This window comes from Lutzomyia longipalpis, chromosome 1, assembly GCF_024334085.1.
Source record: "Lutzomyia longipalpis isolate SR_M1_2022 chromosome 1, ASM2433408v1".
Taxonomy (NCBI): domain Eukaryota; kingdom Metazoa; phylum Arthropoda; class Insecta; order Diptera; family Psychodidae; genus Lutzomyia; species Lutzomyia longipalpis.
The window spans coordinates 35,960,532-35,983,852 of NC_074707.1; the positions used below are offsets into that span (position 1 = coordinate 35,960,532).

General features: G+C 36.9%; 2 protein-coding genes across 9 annotated transcripts in view; one reads left to right on the forward strand and one right to left on the reverse strand.

The window, feature by feature from the left end:
• Window positions 1-23,321, reverse strand: part of LOC129787032 (tubulin polyglutamylase TTLL5) — a 31,876-nt gene that overhangs the window by 5,262 nt on the left and 3,293 nt on the right. Inside the window, exons 1-4 of one of the 7 annotated variants that reach the window (XM_055822318.1) lie at window positions 11,352-11,988; window positions 8,649-8,726; window positions 8,366-8,500; window positions 527-1,180 (exon numbers count right to left, since the gene is read on the reverse strand). In XM_055822318.1, the coding sequence (XP_055678293.1) occupies window positions 527-1,180; window positions 8,366-8,500; window positions 8,649-8,695 (836 nt within the window). In that variant the 5' untranslated portion in view covers window positions 8,696-8,726; window positions 11,352-11,988. Of the gene's footprint in view, window positions 1-526; window positions 1,181-8,365; window positions 8,501-8,648; window positions 8,727-11,333; window positions 11,989-23,321 lie in introns of those variants that run through there. The other 6 variants (XM_055822319.1, XM_055822317.1, XM_055822324.1 and 3 more) reach the window with 6 other exon arrangements.
• On the forward strand, window positions 16,824-19,178 carry LOC129787034 (cGMP-dependent protein kinase, isozyme 2 forms cD4/T1/T3A/T3B-like). Of its 2 annotated transcripts, XM_055822326.1 has the most exons (4): window positions 16,826-17,051; window positions 17,149-17,202; window positions 17,275-18,262; window positions 18,327-19,178. In XM_055822326.1, the coding sequence occupies exons 1-4, from the start codon at window positions 16,968-16,970 to the stop codon at window positions 18,350-18,352; spliced, it is 1,152 nt and encodes a 383-aa protein (XP_055678301.1). In that variant the 5' UTR covers window positions 16,826-16,967; the 3' UTR covers window positions 18,353-19,178. The 2 variants fall into 2 exon arrangements, with proteins under 2 accessions (XP_055678300.1, XP_055678301.1); XM_055822325.1 differs by having other exon boundaries at window positions 16,824-17,051; window positions 17,275-19,178.

The window sequence follows — 23,321 nt, forward strand, 5'->3', positions numbered from 1 at the left end:
ATATTACCTGGAGAAAATGACGAACCGGAGACGGATGAACCCCATAAACACCCCATAAAATGAAAATAATTCCGCCCCAAATTGGTTTGGTTTGAAGTGAAGTCTTCGCATTCATTTTCGCTCCTCCTTAACTGCCATATCAAAACTCACTTGTGCGAACATTTTATGGATTATTCATCAATGTCTCACAGTACACGCAAGACGCGCGCGGCCCCACTTGCAGGAGGCAATTTGAGGGGAGCCAAATTGAGGAATCTCGCAATTGTTCCACTAATGGTGGGTAAATTTTTCGCTTGAAGAGCAAATACACGCATATATCGATTTAATGACAAGGGGCCGGGTGGGTTGATCGTGATTTAGTGGATTCTATGCCGAATTACATAAATAAAAAAACTGCCAACAATATGCAGATGCGAAGTGACGCGGTAAACAAAAGGTATGAAGAATGGTTGCGGAAATGCTCAATAAAGAAAAAGAATCATGAAGAGGATGGCGCCTTATCGACGTGACGGATAAATGGGCTTACCTCGGGAAATGATTAACTCGCTGATAGGGCAGAAGATTGCGCAGAATGTCTGGCTTGAGGTGAATCCCCGTCCACAAGAGATTGAACGTCTCATCCTCTTCGGCCTCCTTCAGCCCATGCCCACCGAGAATCTTCCGCAGAAGTCGCGTTTCGGTGTTCATGAAGCGATACCGCACATTGAGCACCGCTCCTGGCATCTCAGACTTATCTTTGGGTACAACCACCTCCGATTTATCCTTCCTTGGCGTCTTGGAGTCACTCCTCGTGTCCTCATTGGCGTGCGTTTCGGAGTCTGAAATTGACTTGAACTCCATCTCCTTCTCTTGATCACTTCCCGCCGAATCGCTGCCATTGCGTCGTGCAATCGACGGCTCACTGATCGACGACACCAGTTGCACGCGCAATTTATTCACAACCAACTTCCCGAGACTCTTCTTCTCCCCCTTCGATGGCTCCAGCATTGGCAGTGACTCCCCAGCTACGCATTCACTGGACGTCGATGGGCTCCCATTGTCCACCAAATCGGGCTCCGACGACGATGCGTTGTGCTGCGAAAGGACACACGTACGGAACACAAGAACGGCATCTTTGGTACCCAGAGCACCTCCAGTTACCCACGGATTGTCAGCCTCTTTCTTCTCAACCTCCTTCCCACTAAACGAGGTGTGCAGAAAAAAAAACAAGAAGTGCTTTAATTTCTGCTGCAATCATCTCGCGTTGCGATTTCTCTTCAGAGAGAGAAATTATTTTTATTTTATTTTCTTTCACAAAAGACTGGTCAAGAAATTAACATTGATTGAAAACACTTAAATGGCAATAAAAAAGAACTACATACAGTGCACTTGAGATGTGGGACAATTTATTGGATTTATAAAAAAATGATACACTGCCTTGAATGAGAATTGATGCATAAATGAGAAATGTTTTAGGGGCGACAAATATGTTTTTTTTTTTAAATTTATTTAATTGAGCCTTAATTTGTTTTTTTTTAGTTTGTTTTTGGATCGACAGAGAAAGAAAAAAAATATAGGGGAGGGCGGGGCTAATAAAGTCACTTAAGGGTTTGGAAAAAGCCTAAAATATCATATTTCTTAGCTAGATAGAACAAAATGATCTGAGAAAGAGTTGTAGGGCGGTAAATTTCCTAAAGAAATGAGCTACACATTTCGCTTTATCTATTTGGGAAATAAGATATTTTGAGCTTTTTCTAAACCCTTAAGTGACTTTTTTAACCCCGGTCTCCCCTATAAATTGAAAAATCTTCTCAATTATCTTGAAAAGGAGTTAAATGACTGACATATGGAAAACTTCTTCAGTCGAGGAGCAATTGGGACACAGTTTCTCTTTTTAAGGTATTAAAAAAGAATAAGAAATTGCCAAAGAAACCATTTTCCAAAGTTTTGAAATATTGTAGGCTAACAAATAATTATTAAAAATACGGGCTGGGACTTTCGCCCTTTTTCATGCTGGAGAGGAACACAGTCTGCGGTGACGTGTGTTCGCTCTCGCAGCAACAGCCCAACTGATCTTTCTCAGTTGAGCTGCAGTCCTCAGCACCGTTATGGGAGAGAGAGGAATTTAGGGAGAGGAAAGGGTTACATTTGACCGTCGAGAGGGCTCTCTTCTCGAATTGGTCAAAGCGCTCCTACATTCGGCCATTCTGATATTGTTGCCGTCCCTTGGCAACTCACAGTGAATAGTAGGAACCCGAGCTAGGAGCTTAGCTCAACTAGCCCGTTCCTTTAAACCCATAACACCGCGAGTACCAAGGTCCGTTGAACTCAATCAGAACTAGGCGCGAATACCATCAAAAATTCCGCAATTTTATGAGCGCTCAGTTCTACTTCCAGAACTGAAAGACAGAACACATCTGTCAGTGGTAGATTCGGTCTACCCTAGTATCGCTATGACACTACGAAAGACAGAACACATCTGTCAGTGGTAGATTTGGTTCTACCCTAGCATCCCTATGATACTTTACACACAGCAGCTTTAACCTATGAGGCCCAAAACCTTCATAGGTGAACCACTATGTGTAAATGATCACTTCAGATTGGATGCTTGCCTTGGCATGTCACTCATGCCATTGGTGGTTCGTTCCACCACAACATCCCTTGGCATTCCTCCACGCACACCAGCTAAACTCATGAGGCCCAGTACCTACAAGAGTCAACTACTGTGCGTAGAAAAATACACTGGATGGCTCTTAACTTCTCAGTGTCCATAACTTCTGTTCGGACTGTTCCCATAGAGTCAAGACATATGCGATCTTTCTCGCATACGAAACTTGACATCTATGAGAGGCTGACTCTCAATACGACTGATACTCCATTTGGAGCGACCTTTGGCAAATTCTCATACTCTTTCGATCTCTCTTGCAACTTTTCCATCTTCAGTGAACTTATCCTTCCATCCATGCTATCCTCACTTTTCATGGACTACGGATGCACAAATCCTACTTGCCAAACTGATGGAACACTGTGCAACGCAGGAAATTGAGGAATACACACAGGATATTAGCTTTCAACACACTGCAAGTCTCAATTCCGAGACTAACGACACAAACGACACCTAATGAGAACCTTAAGAACTTGAGCAACCAACACAACCCGTGATATTTTTATCGTTGGCGCACGGCCATTGATAATATCACATACCGCACTACAGACCCATTTCCTACGCCACAATGAGAATTTTAGAACTTAACGCCATAAGACCTCATTATTTGTCTACCTTGGGAGACCTCTAACCTTTCAACATTTACTACACTAGCCACGCTAGACCCCTAAAATGTGGAAGAAACAAGAACTCTAACACGACCGATTGAATAATCCGCCAATTATATCGTCTATCGTATCCAATCCAGTAAGCACTGTTCTCCCGAGTCTCTTCCTTCTAGAGACACCACAACTTCCACAGTCTCATTCCTAGCGGTCACACCATTGTTCACCCTATATCAGATGTACTCGTTCTCCGCAACAGCACACACTTATTGATGATATTGTTCCTGCTGTCTGGGACCAGATATGGTGCATTTATGTGCCATCTCTCTAAGCCCCCAACACGTCCAGCAGTAACCTCGCACTCATGCATGTCATTCCTCCGCGTCCTCATGTCAACCCGGTACTCATCTCTCTGACGTCTGGCATTGATCTCCCGTTGTATTGTTATCCGTGATCCAGCACTTTGAATGCTCTCCTGTAGCATTTCGGCTCTTTTCCATTCAGAATCAGCGATATATTCGACCCACTCTGCGGTTAATGCGCCCGATAGAAGACTGCAAACATTCTCTTCTGTTGCTAAATTGGATTTTTTTTTCTTTCTTCCATCCTCAGAGCTCCTTCTTAATGACTTCTCTCACCTCAGTGGCCGTCGGAATCTTCTCACGAATGTATATCATTCCATGATACAGTTAGGATGAAACAACTCTGGTAAATTCACCCTATTCTGATCCTCTATAGAAGTTGCGGATTCACAGCCGCATAGCGTATCACTACGAATGCCCGTGATGAGTTACTGAATTCCCTTCATACCTCGCAGACGCGTGATTTCTTACAACTGAAGCCTTATCTTGTGTCCGGTTCTGTAACCACACCGCCTCGGTACAAGTCATCTTGCATGAGAAATTTTAAAGACACATCCTGGGCCATCAACTGTCCAAAAACCGCATAGCACAGACAGAACTCTTTGTTGAGATGAAGATAGTGGTATCCATCCATTCACGCTCCATTCATCAACGAACAGCTATATCTCATTACTCTAAACTCCCTACCTTTTGTGTCTCCGACCCACATGGTTTCACGCCACTGATCATCTATCTCAATTAGAAGTTGGCGAACTCGATCGATGAGACTTTGGATAAGTACTGGTACTTTCACGATGTCCATTAAGGTAACCATAGATTCCGTCTACGACCAATCTCCCTGCTCATCATACTTCCATGAATCTACACTTCATCCTTAAAATGCTTTCAATTCCGAAGCACATCTTTCGTTATATCTCAACTAACTACCGAACCGATACCCCTGACGACGATCTACGATGCTTTCAACTCCACCTGGCAACAGCTCACGTTTCTCAAATATCCATAGCTTTCTGCTGTCAGGACACATCGTTGAGAATATCTACTCCCACGACTGAAGTGCACAGCAGTCTCACTTATTAGGTGCTCCCTATGCATAATTGAGGTATTCTCTTGTACCTAATGTGTTACTAGGTGCCCGCTGTCGACATGAATTGAGTTATTAACCTCTTTTCGTGTCATCTATTTATTCCTTTCATCCGGTGGTGTAAAGTCACCCACACCATAGGAATACTGCAGCACCGTGTCATGGAATAGCTCCGAGAAAACCTTCTGATCCTCTCTGTGACCTTCACCTATTGTTTCCTACGCTTATAACCCGGGGAGGAGAGCAATTCTTCACTGATCATCCGTGTCATTTTCGCTCTTCACTCGCAACGATGTTGAAGATCCTCCACCTTCATGAATGTCTCGTCCTGTTGGGTCTTCACGACGAGACACAGACTTCACTGCAGAACTCCTTAATTTGCGTAAATTCACAATTGATGAACATCAATTTCTCACGTCTGTCGATGCATCTCATTGCAGTTACCCCTATTGTGTCACCGTGGCATGTTCAATCAAGGTCATCAGATACTGCCACCATCACTGAAGACTGTGCTGGATGTATCTTGGTCTTGTGTCCACCATGAACTCTTTCGTGGGTTAGTACAACCCAGCAGTACGCTGCCTCTGAAAATATAGCTCAAGCAGAGAGCAATTACTTTTCATTGAAAAATTGTACCTAGACGCTTGAAATAATACACAACATTTCACAGCACTCGCTGTACAATTATTCATTCAATCATTCACACGGGGCCCCTCATTCAACAAACATGCACACTTATACTTCTCTGATCTTCTCAGGAAATTGTTTTTCTCTAAGAGGCATCTCCGGCTGGAACACGAACCACACCGCTACGAATGCTGTCATTCACCATTAAAGATACTGTCTGATGGCATGGGGGAACTTTCCAGTCGTCAAATGATGCTCGCAGGATCTTGTCATTCTATCACTGCATCCGGTACACTCCACTGCTCAAACACGTACATCTTCTGCAGCCGAATTCCTTCTAAAGGTGTGCCATCACGCGACGCTGACTCCTGTTTCACGAACGCCTCTTCACGCATCTCTAACAGCAATCATTTGTTTTCTTCTGCCATTGGCGAGCATAATCAAGCACCCAAAGTTCCCTGCTGAATGCTAAATTTTTTTCCATGTTCCTGATTAGTGGTCACCATGATCTCGTATTCCTGAGAAAATGCCCGTTTCCCGATTTGTGGCTGTTTGCTGGGCCTCCGAATTCCCGTAGAATCGTTTTTCTGATTCCCAAGCATCTCAAGGCGATTATTCTCCGTTTGGTTGAGATTTTCCGTCAAAGATTCTCCTTGATGTCACTGAATCTCATTTTCTGCCATTCAGGATATTTTCATGAAGTTCCTGGAATTTGGTGGCATCCATGTCGGAAATTTCCTAAATTTTCCTCTCTTCCACATTGAAAACATGGATCTCGTAATCAATTACGTTTTCCATGGCAGCAGCCGCATCTTCCGGACTCTCACACTGAACGAAGGCAAAACCCCGGAGATTCACAACCAATTGGCACCCGGACGTCAACCAAATACCCCCAAAAAGCATAAGAGCATCGTTCAGGAGCCTCCCAGCCGCTTTCTCCGCCAATCCTCCCACAAACTGTTGTTTTTTTTTCCACTCATTTTCTCATAAATAAATAAGAATGATTTCTTTCCATTTTCACACAAAACTTAACCTCACTTTTTATCACAATTCACTTTTTGTGAGCACTCTTTATTTTCCAACACATTTCCGGGTGACTCTTCCGGAAATAAAAGCTCCTGAGAAACCGCACAGTACATTTTCACGCACTATCAGAGTTCACCCGTCCCGTGAATTCATTTCTTTTTGTCACATTTTCCGACCACGTGCACTTTTTCACTTCGTGATTGTGGATAAATCCCACTTCTGAAATGTAGGCTAACAAATAATTATTAAAAATACGGGCTGGGACTTTCGCCCTTTTTCATGCTGGAGAGGAACACAGTCTGCGGTGACGTGTGTTCGCTCTCGCAGCAACAGCCCAACTGATCTTTCTCAGTTGAGCTGCAGTCCTCAGCACCGTTATGGGAGAGAGAGGAATTTAGGGAGAGGAAAGGGTTACATTTGACCGTCGAGAGGGCTCTCTTCTCGAATTGGTCAAAGCGCTCCTACAATATTTAAACGAAAAAATATAAAATGTGACGCAAATTTTGTATTTTTTCATAAATATTTTTCCGATTTTCCCGGCTTATTCCTGTGGAAAATAGGGAGTTTCTTTGACGATTTCTTATACTTTTTTTGATCTTCTACAAAATGAGCTATGCCCCGATTATTCCACGAATAAGAATATTTGGATATATCTTCTTAATATATAAAGCTGAAAAGTCTGTCTGTCTGTGGCACATGAACTCCTCCGAAACCGCTGGGCCGATCTTGATGAAATTTGGTATGGGGGTAGAGGGGGTCAATACGAGTTGCAAGCGCTATATGGGATTCCGCCCCAACCCCCCTTTATAGCGCCCCCACAGAAAAATTGATTTTTTCCATTTTCTACCTGCTGAAGGGTCAGATAACGGGATTTTTTAATTTTTAGAATTTTTCGGGGTACCGTATTTTCATCCCCCCTACTAATATACGCCCCCTTTTATAGCTTAAAATGGAGTTTGCTCACACGTGATTGGGGGCTCGGGTTGACTAGTTAATAAATAAGCTCCTTTCCTTTTTATTTTTAACCCTTTCGCGTTCATGAGAAACATAGAAAAACATTGAAATATGCGCTCTTTTTGTCACGATATTTATTCTGTGGGTGCTTTTAACGGACTTTACTCAATCAAAACATCTTCTTTACTTTTATTTGATGCATTTTAAACTTGGAGAAATCCTTGAATTCCTAAAAATTTGGAAAAATAAAATATTTTATGTTCGGGTCTACGTATGACCCAAAGAACGCGAATGGTTAGGCTAATCATAAGAAATTAATTTTCATTTAATTTATAGAATAAAAGAATTTACAAATAGCATAATTTGTTAATACTCTTACCAATAAACTAATAAAAAATTCTTGTATTCTCTTGTAAAAATATTTTTTTTAAAAATTAATGGTTCCTCTGCAATATTTTTCGCAATTCCAAATATTTACATTGCAAACTTATTATATTTTTTTCGGAATTACTTTCGCAAATATTACAAACTCTCCAATTACGTCAACATTACTATACTGTCTGAGGCAATATTTAAAAATGACCTACGCAACAAATTCCATATTTTCAGCAAAAAAAAAGTTCCCCTGGACTGTTTGTTTACTCATTCAAGGCAGTGTTGAACATAAAATTATGATTTCAATCGAGAAAATTGATTTGCACAGCGTCACTGTCCCTGATTTCTTACTCTGGGTGAATTAAATTTTCATAATAAAGAAAAGCAATTTAGTTCAAAACCTACACAAACCATGGCGTCTACAAGATGCGGTCTGTGCAAGAAATGCCGGTCGCAATGGAAAGTGAAGTTGGGCAAATCATTTTACGGTCAGTTGAGATTCAATTGCACTACACAAGTAAATGGGATTTCTTTTTATTCTTTCAAAAAAACACTTTCCTCAATATTTTTACTCTCAAACTCTACTCTCCATTTTATATAGATATTTTCACAAAATTCTACCACATAATGTACTAAAGAAGAAAGAGATGGTTTTGATTAATGAAAATAAAAAAAATTAATTAATTACCCGATATAATTATTTTTAATTGTTTTCAATTGAACACGGGTTTTCTGGTTTTGCGTGATGAGTGATTTCGGTAAAAAGTCTTTATAGAGTTTTCTTGAATACACAGGTGGACGTTCATCTGATGTTCGATATGTTCTACAAATCATTAACATGGTTATTTACACATAGCATAGAATTTTTTTTGAGACGGTGAATGGTTGAAAAATTGTGTTAAAATAAATTTAATTCTTTTTTCATGAAACTGACATAAAAATTATTTCATTTTTTTTATGCAAAAATATACCTGACTGTTGGATCTGGCAACCTTACAACTTTGTCCGATGTTGGCATTTCCAAATTGGGCTTTTCACTTCGATTATCTCTGCGCGCACCAGCACACATGGAAAGGAAGAGTTAAATGGGAAACAACTTTATTTTCATCCGACACCTCATCTCACATTTCAGCAAAAGAGCAAGCAATATACAATGAAATATACATGAATTTTTGCTCAATAAATTACAAATTATTGACCACTATAAAGATGATTTCTCTCTTTCACACTAAACTGATATAAATTGCTACATTATCATAGGCTTTAGGGCAAGTCTGCTTGAAAATCTGATGCTTCTCATGTAAATTATTCGCGAATCATACAATGAGAAAAAGCATTTTATGTTGTGCATTAGCATAAGAATGTTTGCAGAGAGAAAAGATTCAGAGAGAGAATAATGTAGAGGGAAGCATAAATTTTTTAGTTAAAATATTCAAAAAGCGAAAGTTATGTTGAGATTTCAAATAAAATGAACGGAAAAGCCGGAAAAGCACAAACTGAAAAACATCTACTAAAATTTTGCTTGATTTTAGACTGATTTAAAAATGAATTTTTCATATTAATTAAATACTTCACGCCTAAGCCATTTACCGACTTAATTTGAATTGTATATTCATCCTAGGCATAGATGAGTCTTATTTTAAAGGAATTTAATTAATATGCACTAATAAAATTCCTAAAATACCCTCATATCTAGCTACTCAACAAGCCACATCTTATGCTACAAATTAATCAGCACACCCTGTAGCATACAGAGTGAAGATAATTTTCTAAGCAAAGCAATCAAGCTCTTACAAAATCCGTCGCAGATTCACTTAATTATGTATTTCAAATATCCCAAGAATGTGTTGCTTCAAAACGTTTTATTATTCAAAATGATGTTGAGACAAAAGACGCACCACAATTCACTCACTGACGTCACAATCATCACGATTCTACACAGCATATTACAGAAATGATTCAACTTTTATTTACAGAAACTTTAATTTCAACATTTTCAAATTGAATTCAATTGCTCGACGCGCACACAGCCCCCCAGAATTTAATGTTGCGCGACTTTACTTCAAAGAATTTATCAAGGTTTCCCATTTATGGAAATAATTTCAGTTCTGAATAGTTGGATTTTTTTTTCGAGTAAGGTAAGGAGTTTTAAAAAGTAAATACAAAATAGCTTTCTTCAAGTTTGAAATTTATGGGGCACTTCACCGTCCAACAATTTGCATAAATAGTTGAGAAATAAATCGGGTTTCGTAATGGGAAAGAGAAGAAAATGCACAATAAATCAGCTTGATTGCCTTTGATTTCCGCTCTTGTTTGATATTGAAAGAATTTCTGTCCATGTGGTGGCAAAGTTTGGAATAACTCGGCGAAGAACTTGATGACCAAATGCTACCTTAATGTATTACTTAGCACAGAATAAAGAATTTCAATTTTGTGAAAAAATGGTCTCATTTGGAGAATTTTAGAGACTTTTTCTTTGAATTTTTTAAGCGAAAAATAATTCTTTTTCTGGTTTCTCGATAATGTCAAGTTCAGAGCTTAATGAGAGATTTTATAATGTTTAGTTTATTAAGCTCTTTGATTAAATAAATTCGGTCAAGTGGATAAGTCATATCAGAAGCTTTAGCAAACTGATACAAAAGACAAATAGAATAGAACAAGAAAGAACTTATTGCGAAAGAAATTTTTTACAGTCTTTTACACCTCTTTTATAGAGATTCCTTAAAATACTCTTAAAGTCCTTCATTTATTTTATTGTGTTTATTGAATTTCTTAAGTGGGAAGATTTCTATTTTTTTTTAACAAAATTAATGTAAATTTTAAAGGTTCAAAAAAATCAGTCTTCGAAAGAAAATTTAATTTTAAGAAACAAAATTTTAGTGCAACACAAAAAATTAAGAAATCAAATAATTTAGAGAAAGAAGCAAAAATGTTAGATGAAAAATTATTTTTCACGTATTTCTCAGGATTTGGTGAATATACATAAAATTCAGAATAAATATTTTAAATATTCTTAAAATCTACGAATATTCTTAAAATACTGCAAATATTCTTAATCTTTGGTTCTAAATTCTCCATATTTTTGTCCCTTAACGTTGAATCACTTCAAAATGATTTTTAATTCACAAAAAATACTTCATTATGTTGGCAAAGAATTTTTTGCTTCTAAGAAAACTTTTCTATACAATTTAAGTCTTTTAAAGAAAGTTTCAACATTGATCTAATAAAATTTTAAATAAAATTGTGAAGTAGTAAATCGGTAGTAAATCCCAACGACTTTTTGCAGTGCAATGCAAAATTGCCTTGAACTAATAGCCTGGTGTATGATTGAGCGATAAAAATCTCCGTGTAGGTTCCTTTGAGTATTCTCACAGCATATAATGTGATTAAGTGGGCAAAATAGTTTATTAGCTCTCTCAGTTAATCGCACATAAGAAGGCATTAAAGAACAAGCTCGCATAAAATACTCGAAGAACAGGGTTAATGGGTTGATTGGTGCCCACTTTTGGATCCATCAGACTTTCTCATTAACCCGTGCAAAAGGTTTTCAAAAAATTTATCGATAAAAGGTTATTTGCGCACGCAATTGAGCGGAAGTCTCAATAAACTTTTTGCCTCCACTTCGCAATCACTTTCACACTTTGACACGGAGTTACTTCGATATATAGGTACACCTTTTTGTGGTTACTCCAATAGCGAATTTTGCATGAGAAACGTGACACAATACGTCATTGATTTGCACACGATATGCCGTTGTAATCAATGTCGGGATACACACAATAAATACTTCATGATGATTATTTTGTTCCAAATATATCACTCACTAATCACGATGCTATCTCAAGAATTTCCACCCAAGAGGTTGTTTATCGGAGGAAAAAGTGAAAACAATGTGCCATTCAATGTATTGTGCAAAAATGCTTTCGGGCAGATAAAGGCACTCTGATGACGGCACTCCTCCTAATTCTTTTCTACTGAAGAAGGTTCACGCGATTTCAATCGAACAGGAAGATGCTGATAGCACACTTGATGTGGTGGTGATAGCCACTCAACGGAACACACACCACGCGTCTAAATCCGAAGCATGACTTTATTCGTCAATATTTGAATAGCAACTAAAGCCGTACCGAACTTTCGCCGTCGTCACAACCAAACGGTATGGAACTACATACTCTCTACACTATATAGAAGGAAAAAAAACCATCAACTCTAACACACCGCACATAACAACCAATGTGTTAGCAATATTGTTTAGACATCGCGCGGGCTTTGCCACCGTTTTACGTTATACACCCAACACTCCACACCAGACCATCATTGGCGGCAGAAGCTCCCCAGCGTGCTGAAGAAAGTAAAATAAATGTGCAATAATAACAATTTGTAAGTTTATCGCCATACCAAACTACGTGCATGCGGCAATGTGTTCGTGCCCCCTCACAGTTCAATGCTATATTATTTTATTGATACATAGAAAATGCTATTTACTGCGACTTGATGGAATGTTTTATCAATTTACTTGTACAAACTCAGACGCTGAAAGTTGTGCAAGATTTGTCCAAACATTCCCATTTATAGTCACTATATTCTCCGTGGCAGGTGTAATAACTTCTTCTAGGCAACACACATACACACGCCACCTTCAAGAAGTCTCTGATGCACGCTGAAAATTCATTTTTCATCAATTTTATTTTTATCATCGAGAAATTAGGTCGATGAAAACCGCAAATTAGCTCAAAATGCTCTTTTTTGCAGTCAATTTCAAAGAATAATTTCCGTTTTATCCATACACACAGGGAAAATAAACGCAATTGGGCCGATTCAATTGTCCAAAGGGGATCAGTGAACCACATGGAGTGAATTCAATATACTACAATGAGAGAGTACAAAAAAATGATTACTATACTGGTGAAAATGAATTATGAGTAATAGGGGCCTCCACGTCTAGAACTAAAGAGAAACTTACGTTGAAGTAATACTCGATTATTTGAGAGTTTTCTGATGGGTCTGAGGGAATTGGATTTCGAGCTAACAGCTCCATTTTATTTCTGTGAATATATAGGTAAGTAAATGGGCGTATACACCAACTGTCGAAGTAACTTTCATTAATTTTTGTCTTGAACAAAGAATAAGAATAAATTTCAAGATACTTTCTAAAATGATGACACACCAGAATTTTTTGAAAAATTTGTACTTTAAGGAGAAGAATGAAATCTCTGATTAGTTAGTCAAATTAGTACAAAATCCTAAAGAAAATTCAGGAATATCAGAAAATTCCTCTATCTGTGCTTTATTTTTTCCAATTTCAATTGACTGAGAAGATTAAATGAGATTTATTTTTTTCTAATTATTTTTCTTTTCTTTAAAGACAACAAAATGTTATAAGAACTTTAACCACGTAATTACTGTAACGTAAAGAAAATAATCTCATATTTTATTTCTTTGTAAAAATTTAAATATTTGGAATATTTCTCTATCCATTGTTTTTTCCTTTCAGCCCCAATTTCCTTTATTAATTTTAATTTTCAATATTAAAATAATTTATAATCCGTAAAATTAGAGATTCATTTTCACCAGTATGTGCATTAACTCGTTCTATCCAGAAGAGCACAATCGTTGGTTTTATCAAAAATTCGCACCAACTATATCATGCCTTTTATAAGTCTATAAATAAAATCTCAAGTGGTAGAAGGTTCTTAAGATATCTGCTAAAATGCTTTCTACGAAATTTTGTTAGCTTTTCCATCACTTTGAGCAAACAAAACGCAATTGTAATGTGTTTGCAAACATTTAGATATCAAACCACTATTGGCGTAATTTAACTCTGTTGGTAGAAAATTGTTTGAATGAAAAGAGTTTTATCAAAGTTTTATTTGATGGACTTGGTGTCTTCCTTGTTTGATATTAAAAATATTTGCTCCAAAGTAGTTCACAGTCATGATATCTCACGCATTCTATTATTAGAATACGGTGTACAAGAAGAGAATAAACTCCTACACAGCAATTTCTCAATTTAAAGAAAGTCATGAATGGAGTAAAAATATACTTTAATTTATGTCAAAAAATTGTTTTGAAAGAAAATTTGTTGAGAAAATTGTAGACTAGTTGAAATACTGTATGAAATATTCGTGAATTGCCCAAATTTATGTTCTTCATACAGCAGACACGGGCACAAATCCCCCAGGTGAGGTTTCCCAACTTTGCGCACCACAAATCTATATATTTGCATGTGAATATGCCAAAAAATTACACAATTCTGCTAAAGAAATGTAAATTAACTTCCAGTGGGACACACGCAAAATATTCCCTCTCTACACTTTTTCCTATAAAATTAAATATGTAAAAATAACTCCCAGGTGAAATCGAGCAAAACCTTTGCGCGAAGACCCTAAATAGCCGTGAATCATGAATTTTCTTCGAGTGAAAAAAATTAATGGCTCTTCACGGCATATTTGCAATTCCTTATTGGTTTGTAGGAGAACAATGAGCACTAAAGTTGGCAGAGTAATAAATTTATTAAGATCATATGATTGAACGTCTCTATATCGCAAAGAGATGATCGCAATTCATCTGCAAGAGGGGAAACACTTTATTTTTCAATCTTATATTGAATTGTCGCGGATGGGAGATTGTAGATTATTTTATTGAAGTCTGTCAAGCGTGAAAAGTGATTTATCAAAGAGGCGCACAAAATCAATTTTCAAATCAATGACGACAACAAACTAATTCAACCTAATCACCAACTGCACACACGGATACTTGTCTCACACACGCTTTGTACAATTTAAGTACGACAATCCATATTAATCCATTAAGAGTTTAGTTTAGTACGTCACTTGCTGATTCATGGCACAAGAAATTAATACATCTTAAGACGAATTTCTAAGAAAGCTCGTGAAGGATGAATTAAAGTCCCGGAAGAGATAAAGCCACCCGTATTGAGCCTTCCTGTACGCACGACTTATAGTCAGGGACACCCCTAATGCACTGTCAGTGCGAAAATTTTTTACCCTGCTTAGCAGGCCCCCTTTGAAAGCCATGAAGTCACCAGAAGCAACGCGGAATCCCCAACAAATAATACCCCAAACTTTTATGTAATTTGCCAAGTTAAATGCGGCAAAATCACTGTATGTTTTCTCGACTTTTTTTCCGTCTTAGCAATGCTATAGAAACATATCGTTGTTAACTAACACACAACGCTCCCGCTGAACAGACCAACCCACCCACATTTGACTGCACTTTTTCAGTTCAGTAGGGGTTGGAAGTTCACGAGTAGGCAAAAAAAAAGCAACTCACACAGCCACCCACCTTCCAGCCCTTTTGCACCCTTCTCGGCCCATATTCAACATGGAAAAGAAATGTAAGAAAAAGGAGTTGAATACAAATACGACGGAGGCGAAATATGATGTCAGAATGTTATATGGATGGTAAAAAGAAATATAGTGTTTGATGATCCCCTTTGTAATCTAATCGATTTAATAAAATTCACAATAAAACCACAAACCTTTCAATTCTTAGATTTATTTTTCTTTTTTAGGGTTTTCGGAAATTATTGTGAAGTATATTCCAAAAAAATGTTTCTATGGTGAATAAGGTGAATAAGAACGATATTAAAGTCCATTTAATTGTATGTCTATTAAAAGAGATATTAAAGTGATTTTAACTTTTATTCCCACTTTAAAATTTAGTGAGTAATATGTTGAAAATTTATAAGAGTTTAATACGAAATTAATTAAGAGAAAAAATCTTTAAACACTCAAAGTTTTCTCAAGACTTTCATTTAAGTCATGTGAAGAGCTTTGAATCAGAACTTGAGCTTTATACCTTTGTACCTATCAACTAAAAATAATTTGTCACTCAATCTATAAATAGTAAATTTATTAATATCCTCAATTGAACTATGATAAATCCCCATTTATTTTGAAACTTAACCCATAATCCCATGGAGATTAAAAAATCATTAACTCTAGGAAGGGGTGTGGATTTTGTTGAGCTTTAGCGATAAATTGAAGCTCTTTTTTTTCAATCCACAAATACAAAGAAATATGCTCCACGTTGAAAAAAAAATTAAAGACCATTCAATAAAATCCAATTTCCGAGGAGATAAAGAGATAATTTCGGTTCCGTCTTGCCTCACGCTATTTCGGTATGACTTCAGACGCATTTTTATATGTTTCTGTATACTTTTCTTATCAAATACTTCGCGAAGAGCTTTTCTCCACGGAAATACGCGCGTGAAAAACAATTACAACAGGTGTGGATTATCTAACCTAAATATATCAGTTTGTTTAATTTTAAAACTTGCGTAATTTGCAGACATTGAATGTCAATATTTACATAAAACTGAATGAAATTCATAAGTCCTTTTTGTATTTGATTAGCGCAATCGCTTTTATTTTATTGTCATCTAATTAGTCGCATTTGTGCAATAAAGAGAAAGAAATATTTCCAATATTATTTTATCTCGAACTTTATGGACTTTTCACCAATGGGAAGGTCAGGAAAATTATCAAGAAAGTAATTTTGTATAATATTTGTTTTGATTATCATGCACTAATAAATTAATACCTAAATAAACTAATTTTCAAGGTTAGATATAGCTCTTTCCTATATAGAGTTGCAAAAAACGGTTTTGGATTCAAGATTTTATAAATTATTAAAATTAATTAATTTACTATTATTTTTATTTAAAAGAAACACCGAAGAAAATTTTTTTTAACATAAAAAGTACATAACTCAGAGATAATTTCTTTTATTAAATCTTTAAGTTTTTAAGAACATTTGAAGAACAAGATAAAAGTTCTAATAGATTTATCCAGGAACGGTAAAAAAAACACAAATCCTTACGTTAAGATTAGATTAGGCGCCTCCATTTCTCTTCCATGCAGATCATCCCAATTGTCGGATATAAAAAATGGAGGCGCCTGGTCCCTGCTAAAGTAAGTACTTAACGATTATTTCTATCTTCAATTTTTCTATACATTTCCATTAGCAGTGTAAAGAGAAAAGATGATTTCGAGGAACTCCCCAATGCTTGAGATAGAGAAGTTCACTTTTTTTCGCAAATCAACTGATAAGTCAGTTGATGGATGTGGAGGTACTTGAGCTCTAAGCCCCTTTATTTGATTATGCGTTTCTACATTTAAAGTCAGTCTGCAGTGAACGCCAGAACAGAGCAAATGCTTCCAGCAACACTTCCCACATCCAACGCCAAAAACTCTAAAATCAGGGGAGTGCTTAAGTAACATTAGTGCTGTATCTAAGTGAATACCAAGTGGTCTCTCTAAAGTAATATGAAAATATTTTGTTGTTCGAGAAATTGGAATGTCAATTCCAGAGATTCGGTTGGTTCGGATCGGAAAACTGATCATTTTGATGTAAGTTTCGTGAACAAATAGGAACGAATTAACAGAAAGAAAAAAGACTTATCTATGAGTGAAGAAAATAAATGGCTCCTCTTGACTTCCTTTGCAGATCATATCGCCCCTTCCATTCGGGACCATAAAACATGATAAAAACCTCTCAAGTGTAAGTTTAAATCTGGTGCAAATTCTATTAGTTAAATATGAACGTGATTATGAATTGGCATTTTTACGATAGTCCCCACTTCAGCGGAGACATGGAATACGTGCTGAACCGCCAAGTCTCAACTTTACTGAAGCTGAAACAATCCCCAAGGATTGCGAAACGAATAATCTTCTGCGAAATGCAATCCTCACAAATGACTACCTCAAGAACATCATGGATGATACACGGTTGCAGCTTCTTGTGGATGCTATGATACCAGGAAGTGCAGAGGAGAACACCATGATTATCAGTGAAGGAGATGAAGGGGATGCAATGTACGTTTCGTACGAAGGGAAGTTTGAAGTCCTGATCGGGAATAAATTCATGGGAGACTTCGGTCCAGGAATTCTCTTTGGGGAGCTGGCAATTCTCTACATGGCTAAGAGATTTGCCTCCATTCGGGCACGTACGAATGTGAAGTTCTACAAACTCCCACGGCAGGTCTTTCAGAGAATTATGGTTGATACAGGCCGACGTGAACGGAATGATAATATGCGCTTCCTCAAAGGTGTTGAAACCTTCAAGCGCTTCACAAATAGATCCTTTGTGATCAATCGCATGACTGATCTCCTCCGTCGGGAATTCTATCCAGCAGGATGGGAGATCATTAAGCAAGGCGACATTGCTGATAAATTCTACATCATTCGTGGTGGAACGGCAACGGTTTCGCTGAAGTATGACAACGGGAGGAAGCTTGATGTGAATGTTCTCAAGCGTGGAGATTACTTTGGGGATCGATCTCTAATCACGGAGGAAATGCGAGATTGTACAGTAACCGCCAATAGTCCGGGAACTGAGTGTTTGATTTTGGACAAAAGTGACTTCATCAGATACGTTGACTACAAAGTTCTCGATCAGGATAGGAAAATCTCACTAACGGACTTGAGTGTGATCGGAACACTTGGTGAGGGTGGATATGGCCGTGTAGAGCTCGTTAGTGGACCAAATGATGAGCGATACGCTCTAAAGTGCCTCAAGAAAGTGGATGTGGTACAGAAGCAACTGCAAGAGGAAGTTTACAGTGAGAAAACATTACTGAAAATGTGTGATCACAGTTTTATTGTAAAACTATGTGCCACTTTCAGAGACACCCGCTATGTTTACTTCCTAATGGAACCCTGTCTCGGCGGTGATCTCTGGACGCTTCTCCAAAAGAAGCGAAAATTCCGCGAATCACACGCAAAATTCTACCTAGCTTGCGTTATTTCTGCCATTGAGTACCTTCACTCGAAAAATATTATCTACCGCGATCTAAAGCTTGAGAATCTCATGTTGGATTCCAGTGGGTACCTCAAGCTTATTGATTTGGGTTGTTCCAAGGAAACCGTACCCGGGGAGAAGACGTACTCATTTGTCGGTACGGCGGCGTATATGGCCCCTGAAATTATCATGAATCGCGGATATTGTCGATCTATTGACTGCTGGTCACTTGGGGTGCTGGCCTTTGAACTCCTTACGGGCAAAGCTGCCTTTACGGGAAGCACAAACTTTATAATCTTCAATGAGATCCTCAGAGGAATCCCCCAAAACCGCTATCCTAGACACCTTTCCAAAGCAGCAGTAAGCCTCATTTCTGGACTCTGTCGCGTGAATCCAATCAAAAGGCTTGGATGCCAAAAGGAGGGTATCTCAGGCCTCCGTACGCATGATTTTTTCCGCAAGTTTGACTGGAAAGCCCTCACAACCATGACAATGAAACCACCATACGTGCCAAAGGTAAAAAATCTCACTGAACTCCTGGAAGACCATAAACCCTACGTCGAACCACCAGAAGACTTTACCGGATGGGATGAAGGATTTGAAAGTTAAAAAAAAACCAAAAATGAAAACCAAAAGAAAATCCATAACAAAAACTAATGTTATTTATTTTTTTCAACTTTTGTGCTGTCTTTTTATTTATTTCAATTTTTTATTCTAAATTATACTTTGAAAAATTATTATTTCTCGTTTCTTTTTTGTGTCATTCTTCTCTTCTTCCTCTTCTTTCATGCACATTGTTGCTTTCACAGACTTTTTATGTGGTTCACGCTTTAAGTGTAGAAAATGAATTAAAATTCATTTTCAGTGTAATAGAGCGGAACTCGGGTAATCATCATCAATTCATTATCACTGCTAATTCTACTTGAAAATCACCGTAAAAGTTATGATTGTTGACACATCCGTGTGTTGTGCTATGCCATCATTAGATTACTCATATAGAGTTCTTCAACATTAAGAGGTTGCACTTGCACATGGGCTTGATTGAAAAGTACAATTATATTTTAGTGAGCTTTTAATGAGCTTTTTTCTTTAACAAATTAATGTTATGGCTGAGTTTTTCTCATTTCCCTTAAAGAGTAGTTTTCTGTCTCTAAGAAATGATTTTTTTGGTTTTAGATAAAACTTTTCTTTATTATCTTTTCCCATCATTTCTGTAGAAAAGACATGTTGAGGTAAGAAAGAAAAAAATTTTATTTTTTTGTTTTTTTTTCGTCTGTTAAGTAATTGAAGTAAAATAGAATGAATTTAATGAAATAAAAATCATGAAAAGAATAAATTTTGTTTCTTGATAATTAGTTGGTATACCACAATCGTGGCATACCAAGTATTGTAATCGTCGGAAAAACCGACCACCTCACATCGGGCTCAAACTTGGTATGAGCACGTTTTAGACATCCCACATTACGAAAATGGTGGTGGAAAATTTTTGATCCGGCCGGCCTGCCGGCCTTCCGGCCGGTGGTCCAAACTTTGCCTTATATCTCGAAAACGGTAACAGATAGAGACTTCCGGTTTGAAGTTTTCTATAGAAATGTGGGTGTAAAATTTCATTTTTTCGCATTTTCAAAATCCAAGATGGCCGCCGTCCGCCATTTTGAAATAACGTCAACCAGTTCCCTTATAGCTAGAGGTCTGAAATTTTAGTATGTTGTAGAGCTCAATGAGATGTTTTCATCAACAAATCATACTTGAAAATCGGTCAAGCGGTTTAGCAAATATGGCGGCCTAAAGCAAAAAGTGTTTTTTCGATATAACTCGAGAACGGCTTGACCGATTTTGACCATCTTGGTATCAAATGAAAGGTTTCAAGAAGCCCTACAACTGTCTAGAACATTCCAAGTTCCAAAAATGGCCACAAAAGGCGCTAAAATCAAAAACAAAAATTGCCTAACTTTAAGGGGCAATATCTCCGAATCCCCATCTCAGATTTCCTTGAATTTTTGATATGTTGTAGCCTGACTTAATATCTTTCACCAGCCCGAAAATGAAGAAAATCTATGTCGCCGTTTAGAAGATATGGCCATTTGAAAAATTCTTGAATTTGAAAAGTTCTAAGAGCCATATCACTTGAACGGCTTGTCCGATTTTGCTCAACTTAGTATCAAATTAAAGGTTTTGCAAAACTCTACAACTTTCTAGAACATCAGAAACCTCTAGAACCATTCCTTTAGGACAAAAAGTACAAAAAACTGTTTTGGTAGAACAAAAATCCGCCATTTTGTATTCTGGAGGTGACCTTGAAATGTATCGAAATATATGTCATATTATAGCTTATTTTAATACCTTTCCATAACTAGTCAAGAAATTTCTGTAGGTCTTATAGAACTTCAGATATGAGCATTTTTATCTTTCATATTGATGAATTTTAATAAAAAAAATCAACTTTGCCTACTAATTCTGCTCACAAATTAAATTACAACGCATAGACTGACCCATCCGCGTTGTGGTATACCAACTTTAATAACTGGACGCGTTATGATTGACTTATTGATATATATGTCAACTTATAGCTTGTTTCAAGAACTTTCCAAAACTAGTCAAGAAATTTCTGTAGGTCTTATAGAACTTCAGATATGAGCATTTTTATCTTTCATATTGATGAATTTCATAAAAAAAAATCAACTTTGCTTACTAATTCTGCTCACAAATTAAATTACAACGCATAGACTGACCCATCCGCGTTGTGGTATACCAACTCTAATAACTGGACGCGTTATGATTGACTTTTATTTAAAATCATTGATATTAGAACAGAATTAAAAGGATCTAAAGCTTTATGCTTCATACCCTAAAAGAATTTTACTTAAATTTTTTCCTTTTTCTCCGATATGTATAAACTATCATGCAGCCCTTAAGGTCATTATATAATTTATTATTCATTTATTCGACATTCCGTGATGAATATACACAAAATGTATCGAAAGTCACATAAAAAATGTAGCTGGTAGTGTTTGCTTATCAAAAGTAAATTAATTAGCAAATATATTCGGTTTAAGGTCGCATAGTTGGTGAATAAAAAGCCAGGCATGAAGGACATGCTCTAGTTAATTTTAGGGCTGTAAATCACCCTCATTTGGGATTTTGCCATCAAAATGTCGCAACCTCTTGTATTTAGAAATTTTCACAAGGATCGATACAACGTAATTTACTGGAAAAATTCCTGATGTAAAACAAGCTGAAAGATTTTCCACAAAAGGTTATGCTGCTGAGGTAAAATGTCCAAAAAACTATTTGAAAAGTTATTTTAAAACATTCGTGCGGGTTTGACGCTAACAAGTCTATAGTTGGACTAACTTGCTACCTTACATGTGGGGTTGGTTTTCGGTATGTAAGTTTAAGAATAAGTTTGAAAACTCATCACGTGCAAAAGCTTTAAAATTAGCCCAAAACCGCAAGTTAAAAGGTGAAAAGTCAGGGAAATACGATAATTGTTTCAAGTTTTCATGACGAACGCATAAATAGAATAATAATTTCCACGTGGCTCTTTTTTCATAATTTATCATCGCATTGAAATATTAATGAGGATGGTATGTAGTCAATAATTATTCGGTATTGTTATGTGTCTATTTTTGGCACATAATACTTTGTGGAAATATATTTCTCATTACAAGAAGAGGATCCTCTATGCGGGTGCTTCGCCTCTCTAGTATTTTACCACTAATCACCGTGCAAATAACTCTCAATGGTTCTGTACCGAAAACTCTATATGACGGAATGACATAAATTCTGAAATAAATTACATTTAATATGACGATTGCACACAACGCGATTGTCGTTCTCCCATACACATGTTCCAATCATAGAGTGAGAAAGAAGGGTTCAATATTCGCGAAATTTATTTTCACTGTGCGGTTGCTACACGAAACCTCTTCCGGATTCCATTTGCGGAACTTTCCATTTTTAATACAAATGCTATTCATCACGAATGTATTGTTTATATCGTCTGTGCAGACAATTGATATTGCACGAGGTGTTCCTCAACTCAATACCCTCTGCAACGTACAACGATATATTGATTCCATTTGATATCTTCTTTTTTTGTGCCTCACAAATGCATTTCAATCTGCACAAAAAAACCTCTTGTCTGGATTTGTTAACATGAATTCAATTCTCCATAGCTCTTGAGGTATTTCTGTCTTTTTTTTCTTATCTCGTGCTTCATAATCGTAAGAAATATGATTTCGTTCACCTGCTGTGTGCACTCGAGAGTCAACATCAGTGACTTTTTTTCTAAATATCATTTCACATATATGGGAGGGGGGACGATATATGACATTTTTGATAAAAAGCTCTCGATGGACTTTATGAAGCTACATGCATGATATATGGCATAAGTCAAGGAATTCGCAAATTGTTGTACATATACATATGTATGTATGTTGGTTGTTGGGTACGTTGCACTCAATGCTGAATGAATATATTACGTTACCTATTCTAAGGTTAAGGAGTATTATTATTTGCAATTTTTCTACGAGATTTGTTTAGCGTGCTTTGAAAAAATGCAAGAAATGCATGAAGATCGTCAAAGCTTTCTGGCTATATGTAGTGTCAAGAAAAGCTTGAATTTATCAATGAATCAGAGTAAACTTCAAATACAACATAAAGCTTTGAGGTATGATTTAATTTGGCAATGAATTATGATCAATTGAGCTAATATTTTCCAAGAACAAAAATAAGTTTAAAGGAAGATAGATAATTTTTCAACACTGAACTTTGTTGCAAAAATTCGCTTCTATTCGGGACCCCACTGTAATCTGATTTGGTCAATGGATTTTTATCAAATACCTCAAATAAACTTGAACCACTTAAAGGCTATAAAT

What these genes read in the sequence shown, in the direction of transcription:
- LOC129787034 (XM_055822325.1), top strand. Translation starts at nt 16,968, where the DNA reads ATGAAAATATTTTGTTGTTCGAGAAATTGGAATGTCAATTCCAGAGAT. An exon ending in GGAAAACTGATCATTTTGAT is followed by an intron (nt 17,052 to 17,148) that starts GTAAGTTTCGTG and finishes CTTCCTTTGCAG; the next exon opens with ATCATATCGCCCCTTCCATT. An exon ending in ATGATAAAAACCTCTCAAGT is followed by an intron (nt 17,203 to 17,274) that starts GTAAGTTTAAAT and finishes TTTTTACGATAG; the next exon opens with TCCCCACTTCAGCGGAGACA.